Genomic DNA, 11,358 nt, shown 5'->3' with positions numbered 1-11,358 from the left:
GTCTAATTACAATTGTCACCATAAATAAAATTTACTTAATTTTAAAGCATTTCATTTCATAACCGCTTCCATTATTCACTAATGTTGCAATACAATAAATATATGTAATCATTAGAAAAATAAGGGTAGTTTGGACATCACCAAAAACAATTTGGATATCATTTTCATTTTATCATTCTTCATTTTAAATTTACCCTTATTATAATTCTTATTTTATCATTAGAGATGACTTCTGACTTGATGGATGGACTTGGTTTGCTCAAACCAATATTGTTTGTCTTCCCCTAGATCTGAGTGATTTGGATGTTGTCTTTGGTATTATTTGAATTGTATTCTAGTTTTTTAATTCATTTGCTATTTATTTTATGTCATTTTATAAATAGTATACAATTTTTTTTCAATTTTTTTTTTGTTTTGATTGGTTGCTATTAATGATAATAATGGTTCGTATGGAACTATTTCAGATTTCTTTTTCTAATTTAATATTGCTATTTCAGTTATAAATGTGTCATCATTTTTTGTATATTGAATTTCCATTGGGTATAGCATGAAAATTCTTGATATTGGTAAAAAGCACATAATTGTAAAATTTACTCGCGATATTTGTATGAAGATATACAGATAAATAAGGGTTTTCTTGTTCTTGTATGTTTCTCCATTTTCTAGAGAATATTTATTTTTTGAAATTGATTTTTTTTTTTTTAAAAAAAATCTCAACTAATGACTCATGAGAAATTTTTCATGCTTCAATTAATAAATTTTGAAACGTATAATAATTGGAAATGGAGTTCAAGAGTAGGTAAGTCGTTTTTAATGAGCAATTTTAAATTCTAGTTACCAATACTATTAAAATGTAATCAATTGGAGTGTTTTATTTCTTTTAATTAGTGCCATATTAAAATGCAATAATTCTAATTAAAAGACATGAAGGTAATTTAGGGATAACAAAAATTCAGATAAAAAAGTGCTTACACTTGCACTCCCTAAAACCAACATTCATACTTTTTATATACTAACGATAATGATTAAACTTCCCTAATGTGTAAATCTTGCAGGAAACTTTGTCTGGAAATTATGCATACTGATTTGCTATCTTATTTCGTCTGTACTGCAGTGAATTAAAGCTTTCCTTGTGCCTTGTATTTATTGCACTTACCCTCGGTCACAGGGGCTTTTAAAATTTAGTTCTACATGGCACTTGTCTGTCTACTTCAGCCTAGTCTCTAAAAAGTTAAAATTAGCCTTATCTCTAACAGGAGCAAAAATATGCTTGAACGCCCGTTTAGAATTAAAAAAGATTGTCATTCATGAATCAACATCATCTTAGTTACACTTAAATCTCGTCAGTGACCCCTCCAATACATGCTATATTGAATAATCTAATGCATAACCAAACAGATTCCAATCAAAGTGATCCTCCCGGAGCCTCCAGTTACATTGTTACCTATTCAGGAGATGAAATTCACTAATCATTTACATGATTTCTTGCTCTTCATCCTTTCTTCGTGTTGCAGAACATCCATGAATTGGATTATATTCTTCCCTCAAATCTGTCAGGCGAATTTCCTTCCTAATAATGAATTGTTATCTCTGTCAAGAAGTGTGTATCCAACTGTCCACTTAAATCACACAATGGCCTCCGGAAGGCCTAGCTTACTACTACTAAGAAAGAGTTTTCTAGGTATATCATATTTGTGGAGATTTGATACTGCATCTGGTTGCGCTAAAGATTCTGTCAGAGCAAGCAAGGGCTCCAGGAGAAAAGCTTGATTTTCATTCTTTCTTCCCTTGTCCTTCCTCATTTCATCCAATAGAGCTTTACTCGTGTCTATGCCTGCTCAAAAATCATGGTGATATGAACTTCTAGAGCTGAGATTAATCCAATCGACGATACTGAGTTATATGCATCAGTTACCTGAAAGGTAAGCTCCGTGCACGTAACCGCTGAACTTTTCACTTGTGTGCTCTCCTGTGAAAAACACCCTTCCAACTGGTGCCTGCAGGCCAAAAAAACTAGAAAACATTACAAATTTGATAGAAAATCTAAGGCAACCAAAACTTAATTTAATCAACCCTGCAAGATTGTAATAGGTACAATGTAGACCTTAATGTCATCAACATGTTGGTGATTAACATAGATTGGATAGTTACTATAGCTGCCGCGCTGGAACCGATTGTTCCACCAACGTGGTACAAGTATGTCGAGAGCATCTGGTATTTCTGGTCCAAACATGTTCCTCAGAACTTCCATGGCTTCTCTCAAGGTTTCTTCATCCGGTTGAGCTTCAACGCGTTTTGACTCCCCATTTGTTAATGTCACCACCAGTATATTTGACCCGGGGTATGCGTTTTCCATGTGCTGATCAAATTAAAACAGATCAACAACAACCAGCTTGGTTCAGTTTGGTGAGTAGTGTTTTGGAATGCAAGTTACATGATTAACGCACAAATTCCTGCAGCAACCACATTTAACTGCTCTAAGGTAAATGAATCATTGCAGAATAAGCCTGCACTGGGGTAATCTCTGCATCTGCTATGACTAGATTAGTACTAACATTACTGAGAGTGTTCCAGAATCACATTGCATCTCCAAACATTGATTGATCTTAAGCGCACAAATCATCCCAAAAGAACCCTGCAGTACGAGTGCAATCTCCATACTAGCTATAATTCCAATGTTACTCGAGAAGTCTCGAATTTATAAATAAAGCAGAAATAACTGATGTAAGTATATGTTTTCCTGGTGCAGCTAGACAGCCAGATATCAGAAACAAAAATATATGTGCTGCTGCTCTGTGCAAGTATTGGGAGTATGATCAAACTAAGTATAGTTTCTATAAAGAGTTGTGACAGATTGCTGACAGTTTTTCAAGGGCAAAAAAGTAATTGGCACGAGGACAAAAACGTCATTAGCACACAGCCCAGAACATGACAGATATGTACATTAACTAATCGAGGATCTTGACTAGACTATCACAAGGTAAAAGACAGCACAGTGGAGAATCTATAGCAGAATATTGAGTCTGCACTTCATGTGAAGAATGAAATGGCAAGAATATTACAAGTAAACCCTCAACTTCCTCTAATTAGCCTTTTAATAAAATTTTAAAAAAAATCAACTACTAAAAAAGCCAAGGGAAAAATAACGAAATAAAAAAACAAAGATGATGTAGCATGACCTATTCAATGTAGCAGGACAGGAAACTCTAAGAGGTTAAAATGGTCATGTAGTTGCTCAGATTAAATTGACTGCCTAGTGACAGAAAATCTATAGCATGGAAAAAAAGCCATCTGTGCAGGATTGGATGTTTTCTCATATCAATGAAAAGACAAAAGCAAAAATTTAATCAATATGATCACAATCTCTAGAGATACATGACAGATGTAGTTAGCTGAAAATAGTCCCCAATTAGTTCCCGTAATTGTCCCATCTTGTCATATAAAAACAAAGCCTGCCAAACTGGACAATCTTATTTTATTTGGAAATTATGTGAGAGCAATCTTCCACACTATTGTCCAAAAAACACGTACACAAAACACTAGATTAGGAGGGTGTTGTGAGGGGCAGAATTCTTCTAAGAACTGGCATTGCTGGATTAGCTTATTTTAACATTTGAATTATTATTATCAAAAAAAAAAAAAAACATTTGAATTATTGGCCAAACTGCTATTCAAAACAAGCAAGATGTAAGCTGCAAAAGAAACTGAAACTTAAAAGAAGCCATTTGTTTGTATCTTATTCTTCCAAAGGAAAAGAAGAAAATGTTTTAGTCCTGAGTTCAAACCGTTCGTCCCGCTTCCCGCTTCTTAAAATCCCGCCCCTCCCCTGGTGAAAAGTTAAAACAAAAAAATAGTTGAAGGGAAATGATTCATCTTGTTGAACTAGTTAGGTCTGTACAGAGTATAATTTTCAGTTAGCTCTCCAAAAATAATATTTAATAATAACATAGATGGCTCTCAAGTCACATTGAAAATAGAAACTTCCTATATATAGGCAACCAAAAAAAAATAAAAGAAAAGGATCATATTCTTTGACGTCATGAAAGCATTGCTTATAATAAAAACATGACATAATCCAGCAAAAACCCAAAATGGAACGGAATGGCCTTTGTCCATATATGCATACAATGCAATCAAAATTGATTCATTTGCTAGAAGTTAGAAAATAATACCATAGTATACATTCTATATTATGTATACATCATTTTCTGTATGTATTATACTAAAAAGAAAAATGTAATTGTACCTACCTGCCAGAATGTATAGTAGCCTCTGCGCTCGTGGGCATAAATGAAAAACTCCTTTTCAGGCCCACAAGGCCAAAACTTATAGGGAAACTTCAAAAAGATCTTTGTATACACCATAACATCACAATTGCTAATGGCTTCTGTTTTCCATCTCTGTTGCATTATTTTGAAAAACTGTATCAGTATTCAATTCAGGGACTCCATGATTGAGAAAGCTCATAACATTTTTCACATATAAGGGACCACAAAAACAAATTGCATCTGTATTTGAATTATGAAAGTAGGTACATTTTTATGGAATTGTCCAAGGCACATTGCAATTTGGACAATTATTATTTCATATCAATTATTTCAGCCTAAACTCTTAATTTTTTTTTTCCAAGTATATTAAGTCACATATAGTCACTTTCACAGATTATTAATACATGAGCTCTTCCAAGCAAGCATGATTTTACAGCCCCATCAACTCTGCCATTCACTTTCAGCTTTTTCTATGAAATTTGAAGGCATTTGAGGGTGGTGGTGCCTATGGAGATGATGCCCACATTGACAATTGAGTAGAAAAAGTGTTCAACCAATACTCCTTAAAGTAGTGCAAAAGAAACTAAAAATCCCATACCCCATTATTCATCATTCATGTTGCTTTTTTCTTTTTTCTTGTTGGCTTACTTTAAAGAAAGAGCAAATTTCTTTAATGTTGCCTGCCATGTTTAATATATATATATATATACATATGAACCCTGAACATCTATGACCTATTCCACAGACCAATTAAGCACTAACTACTACTGGAATATTGAACCACAGCCTATCTCAATACTGTGGATTGTGCAGATGCAACCCCTGGTTTTGCACAAGGGCCAGACACATAAATAGATGGATGGATGGAAGAAGAGACAAGCAGTATACAACTTTTGATATCTTAGAAGAAAGAGTCCTGCAGATTTATTTCAGTATAGCAAGGGGGAACTACATTTAATAAAGGTAGCTAAACTGTCCATCAATAATGACCTCCTCTTCAACCTAGAGACATTTATTATATGCAGACAGAATCCCACAACACATGATTGTCCAAGGCAAATAGCAAAAGAAAGAAAGAACCTAGTCAATCTCTACGTGTGAATACTGTGCAGGTGAGCAACTTCGGTTGTCCAGAACCTATAAAAATGGACCCATAACTCCTACTGGCCATGACCACATTTGCAGGAGTTAATGTGAACGCCATTGAATGGTCAAGATCTCACAAGTCCCTTTTGGTCAATAGTGTCCTCTGCAATTGATTTATGCAATCAAAAATTTGTTTTACTTGCATTGGCAAGTTTCTAGGTGTCAAGAATCATTGCATGATCATTTATTATGCAGAAGTATATTTTAATCCAAGACAAAAAAAAAAAAAAAGAAATTTCTAGGGTATATATACATATATATATTTTTTAACTTCTTAAGGGGACCAATAATTGAATAGAAACTGACGGATTAAGATCTTAATGAAGAAAGATGAGACGTACGGGTAAGGGGGGTCTGAAGGAAATAAGGTTGCTTTGGAGGACACCAATGCTAACGGACAAAATCACGTAATTGGCTTCGTAAACGCAACCATCCTCCGTTGTCACCGAAACGCCGTTTCTCGAGTGCTGTAATTCCCGAACAACCTGCCCCAATCATCATCAATTCCATGCACAAGTTGACAACAAAACAAGAAATTAGTCAATTTTTTTTTTACTACTATAATTATGCATTTATTTGTCTACAACTATATATTACTCCCTTCGTTCCATTTCATTGTTAACGCAATCATATATTTACTTTCTGAATGTATTAAAATAAGATTTCACTTTCTAAAAATTAATTTTTTAAAAATATTTATCATTTAAAAAATTAACTTTTTCCACGTACCAACACCTTTCTCTTACTTTCAAATTTTGAATCTGAGGACAATAATATTATAAAATCACCCAAATCTAACTTATTAGAATATAATAATTACATGATCCCTTAAAAAGTTGGCTTCTCAAATTATGGATGGGACGGAGGAGGAGTACTAGCAATGCTACTGTTAGGATATCAAGAATGCAATTGCCGAGGCTGCCAATACCGGTAATGTCACCATTAGGATACTCAGAAGTCAAACCAAGAAAATCTGTGCCAGTTAGTCCTATTTTTGTGACTTAGCTTTCAAAAATGTGCAGTGAAACCTATAGGCTATGACCTTTTTGTTTTTGCCTGAGATTCGATACATTGAATTGGCCAAGAAATTCCACAAAATTCATTGAATTTTCTACCCACAAGCGCAAAATCAATAATGTCATTTTAATGAAGTTAAGTGTCTGATGTATGATGTAGATAGTTCCAATCACTAATGCCCTTTAATTGCCAAAATCCGAAATGGAGTCTACATCCCAATTTCTCCTCTTCAAGTTGTCAAAAAAATTTCTCTTTGCAACCTTTCCAAGTCAAGTCAATGTTTTAGTACCTGATTTTTGCACTAGTATGAAATACACACTGTTGCTATTTTTAGACTAGCAAGGTGACATGCAATTTAGTGTATACCAGTATCCTAGTGGTAAATGTGAAAATTATGGAAGAAAGAAAGATGAGGCAAATGTCAAGGCAGCACATTGAATGAAGAAACTGACAAGACTCTTATTTTCTCCATGCTCCTTGTTTTGTGTTGATTTGACTGGCTACTTGCATATTTAATTTCTCTCATGAGTAAAAGGACGTCCATAACGCATATGCATAGAAATATACAACTATTCCAAGATGGTGGATGTGGGGACTGACGTAGGTAAAATTGTGTAGCACTAAACAGTACATAATTAAATAATCTACTTCAATATTAAATTACCAAAGAAGAAAAATAAAATTCACCCAATCTTACAAACCTTAATAACAAGTGACTATGTCACACATCACTTTTTTTTAAAAAAAATAAATCACAAACAGGCATCTGCATCTGTTTTATAATCTACAACTAATCCTATTCGGATCGGATCGAATCCCTTATGAGGATAAACTCTCCTAACATTATTCTTTCTGTTCCTAAGGGTTTCGAATCCGAAATCTCATGGCTAAGGAATGCAAACTCGTTGGTGCACATCACCTTATTCCATAAGTTTATTGTGTCCGTTTTTCTTCTTTGTTTCCCATCTCCATGATCATAAAATGGATTGAACATTCCAATTTTTGAATCTTGCAGGGAGAAAGAAAAGTGTAGGACATCAAAAGAAACAAATTGAATTGCTATAAAAGGGAGCGACGTCTATGTCTAGAAGCCTGATATATGCAAACAGGATACCATTTCTAAAATCTAAAAATATGGATTTCCCTGCTTTTAGAACTCAAGAAGTAGGCGACATTTTTTTACCAATGTACTTCTAGTACGTCCCAAAAACTTGTCTAACTCCGAAAAGGAAAAAAAGTAAGGAGCTAATTACCTGAAAGGTCAAATTGTGATTGTAACAAAGAACCAAGTTAATTAGATTACTTAGAAATGATATTGAAAAGCTTGCAACATGGACCCTTTCAACATACTACTACAGCCCACTTCCCAATTCTTTTACTCGAGCAAAACATCAAAAACTTAACTTCTTTAATTAACTAGGAAAAAGATATTGAGCATCAATTTGTTTAAAAAAGATGCCCAACTACAGCATTACAAGCAATTCTTTTTAATATCCATTTCCCTTATAAAGTTAAATCAAACAATTTAAGATACCCCATTCACCAATCTTGAACCAAGATTTGTGATATTTATTCCTGAATTGTAATAAAATATGAAAGTGCACAACCTACCAAACTGGATGACATAAAAACCAAATAGGTACCTATCTAAACTAACAGTAAATGAAGAATAGAGAAAAGGGCTTTGAGAACAAAGTCGCTTTCTCTATACACTTAAAAAGTAGGTCGATCGATCTCAACAGCAAGAAAACAAAATATATATGAGCGAAAGCAGTGCAAGAGTACAAAAACTCTATTAGTTTTAGGTTTATGCACTAATCACTTTCCAACCCCTATTTTCCTTTTCACTACCTTTTAACTAAGCCAATTAGAGCATGTAACGTGTTAAGCTTTTCCAGCTCATGATTGGGTAATTTATGGGCAAACTAAAGCCAAATACATGATTAACTTAATTGCATTAGACAAGACAGTTTTTTTTTTTTTTTTTTAAAAAAAAGAAGTAACACGTTCTAGAATTTTATGAACTTTGGTGTGCCACTACCTTTGTTTATAATCGACATTGCAAAAATTGGGAGATAGAAATCTAAAATGTGATTTTCGAATTGTCGTTCGTAATGTTTGTCTTATAATGCAGAAAATAGAAGAGTTAGAAAAAGTAAAAAAAAAAAATTAAAAATAAAACTTTGACAATGATGTTTTAGTTAATAATTAGTAGTAATAAGTACCTTATTGAGTTTTAAACGGCTGTCCAATATCTTATCCTCCTTGGTAGTAAGAAAGGTTTCTGCCATTTTATAGAGCAAATGCTCATACCCTCTTTGGTCAGCAACCAAGAATTCTCTATCTCCAAAATCCACATATGTTGATATTGGTTCAACCTCTGTAAAATGTGTAAAAAAAAAATAATTATTAGCTCAGCTTCATTATTTTCCATTGGGAAAAAACTTTCTCGAAAATTATTTTTTTACCGAGATAAATAAAGTTAATCGACCTGCCATTTCAAAATCATGCAGAATAAAGTCAATTGCCAGCTCAATAGGAGTCTTTGGAGTGCTGCAAGAAAAAAATAAAGAATCAAAATTATTACTCCTATACAATTGAAGAGAATCAATTAATGCAATGAATTCACGAGAAAGGTAAAAAAAACATTTTTGGGTAAAAATTTTAATTTCCAAAAAGAAAAAAAAAAGTTAGAGGAGAGAGAAAGTCATACGACGGCGTTTCAGCAAGAACTGACACATCATGAGCAGTGGAAGCGTCATGGTTGGCCTCCTGACTCAACCGCTGGATTGCGGAGTCCACCGCCTTTTTATATGAGTCCGCCGCTATTCCACTTGGAAAAATCTTCCCACTAATTTTATCAATTAAAACCACAATCAACATCAAAACAACCCAAAAAAAATACAGAAAAACAAGGAAAAATATTAAGAAAACAATGTTAAAAAATTCATGACAAAAAAAGGAGGAAAAAAAGAAAAACAGCCCAGAAATTATTAGAATTCAAGAAAAACAATGAGAAGAAAATGCTAGCTCACTCAACCGCCACCTATACTTTACGCGCAGAAAATAAAAAACTATACAAAATTTCTTATTTTCTGCGTTTAATTTCTTATTCCCTGAGTTTAATTTATCGAGCGAATTAAGCTCAGGGAATAAGACTGGCAAACTTTTAGGTTTGCCAAAAGAAACAAAAAACAACAATCAAGAATGCATACCTCCGATCATAGATGTTGTAGCGGGCGTAGCTATAATCGGAGAAGCAAGTGCGGAGGTTGGATTGTTTGGCGAGTTCCCAAACGGGATTAGATTGTTTGCCACCCACACCGGCAATCCAACCGGCGCCGAGCTCAACCGTGACCTCGCCGAATTCCTCCTTCCTTATCCTCCCGCCTATCCGGTCTGACGCCTCCAATATCAACATGTCATCCACGCCATTTTCCGCTAACACCTTCGCCGCCGATATCCCTACGTGTTCAGATGCATGCAAACGTTTAAAACAATAACGAGGCTATGAATTTTTACGGTGAAAATCAAGAGAAGCACGTCCAGTTGAGCGTCTCTGTATCAAGAATTACGCACCTGAGATACCTGCCCCGACTATTATGACAGAGCTGCGGGGATTTTTGTTGTTGTCCATGGAAGATTTGAGCAAGTAGAGGGAAGAGTGGAGGAGCTCAGAGAAATGGTTGGGGGAAGAGAAAGAAAGATGTTTATGATGATGAGTAGTGAAAGATGAGGTATCGTTTGTGTTGTCCAGAGGGGAGGTAATAGCGGGAGACCGTTTTTATAGTTTCTTTCTTTGCTAGCTCCCTCCTCCCCCACTTCTCTCCTTCCTCTCTCTTTCTCGTTTATTGTCCTATATATATATTTTTTAAAAAGGGTACTTGCTGGTATTACCTTTTTCTTCAGAAAAAAAAATATAAACTTTTAGAAATGATTAGACAGTTAAGGCGACTCGTTCGAATTTTAGAGTTTTTATAGTGGACTTATTTCTTTCTTTAATGTTTTAATTCGTGCCTTCTCGGTCACAGATTTATTGCCGTGAATAAATTGAATATAAGAGATAGACAAGTACGATTATATTTTGTGCAGTTGTACATAGCTCTGATGAATTCTCACAGATGAAAACGACAAATACCATACAATACAAACTTTGTGTGTAATTGTGTCGAGTTATTGATTTGTTATAGATTTAGTTAATACTCAAAACAATAATGATTGTACCTTGTTAGTTTTTTTTTTTTTGTAAATATTCTCACAAATGAGAACAATAATATATCCATATAATACAAATGGTGTGCGCGGTTGTATCTGGTTATTGATTTTCTGTAGGATTCGGTTGATAGTTATACAAATGGTTTGCTTGTTTGTGTACATAAATTCTCATAAATGAATGCAGCCGTATTCATGTAGTACAAACTGCACATAATTGCAGCAAAGCAAATTTGCATCTGCTCCCAAGGCCTAATAAATGTTCTCTGTATTAAAAGTGTTAGCATACGTTACCACACGTATATACAAACATAGGCAGAACCAGAAAATTTCCTTGGAATGGACGAATTCTAATTCAACTAAAACTTAAATATATATAACTTGAAATATTTTTATTTTTTACGCGTACAAATTTTTTGAGATTCCAACTTTTTATAGGAGAACTTAATTTTTCAAAAGCTGGGGGGCGGGGGCCCCTCCCTAGTTCTACACACGTATGTATAATTAGAATTTTTTTTTTTTTTGTAGGGAATGGATGGCGTATACAGAAAGTAGAATTTTAATTAAATAAATATAAATAATTTATTGGGATGAACTAAAAAGAGGCAAAAAGGAGTACAAATTAATTTTGGGCCAAGGAAATGCGTCTCTCTAGGCCAATTGGATTTGTGCAGAGGCTAGGAGGGGTAGATCAGTCAATTGGAAAAGGCTAATT

At 34.1% G+C, this 11,358-nt stretch overlaps 1 protein-coding gene across 1 annotated transcript; it reads right to left on the bottom strand.

Annotated features, from left to right (window-relative positions):
- Positions 1 to 1,312: 1,312 nt before the first annotated feature.
- Positions 1,313 to 10,166, bottom strand: LOC113763144 (polyamine oxidase 1). Its single transcript, XM_027306874.1, has 10 exons — positions 10,011 to 10,166; positions 9,647 to 9,896; positions 9,145 to 9,282; positions 8,923 to 8,984; positions 8,657 to 8,811; positions 5,756 to 5,899; positions 4,251 to 4,400; positions 2,105 to 2,359; positions 1,916 to 1,997; positions 1,313 to 1,834 (listed from the first exon to the last, which is right to left on the bottom strand). The coding sequence occupies exons 1-10, from the start codon at positions 10,066 to 10,068 to the stop codon at positions 1,626 to 1,628; spliced, it is 1,503 nt and encodes a 500-aa protein (XP_027162675.1). The 5' UTR covers positions 10,069 to 10,166; the 3' UTR covers positions 1,313 to 1,625.
- Between the last annotated feature and the right edge of the window lie 1,192 nt (positions 10,167 to 11,358).

The sequence above is a fragment of the Coffea eugenioides genome, chromosome 2 (assembly GCF_003713205.1).
Source record: "Coffea eugenioides isolate CCC68of chromosome 2, Ceug_1.0, whole genome shotgun sequence".
NCBI classification, from domain to species: domain Eukaryota; kingdom Viridiplantae; phylum Streptophyta; class Magnoliopsida; order Gentianales; family Rubiaceae; genus Coffea; species Coffea eugenioides.
Note: the sequence above shows the minus strand (reverse complement) of the source record. Positions and strands in the feature narration are given on the sequence as shown.

What these genes read in the sequence shown, in the direction of transcription:
- LOC113763144 (XM_027306874.1), bottom strand. Translation starts at nt 10,068, where the DNA reads ATGGACAACAACAAAAATCCCCGCAGCTCTGTCATAATAGTCGGGGCA. An exon ending in GCATGATTTTGAAATGGCAG is followed by an intron (nt 8,812 to 8,922) that starts GTCGATTAACTT and finishes CACATTTTACAG; the next exon opens with AGGTTGAACCAATATCAACA. An exon ending in AACATGTTGATGACATTAAG is followed by an intron (nt 1,998 to 2,104) that starts GTCTACATTGTA and finishes TTTGGCCTGCAG; the next exon opens with GCACCAGTTGGAAGGGTGTT.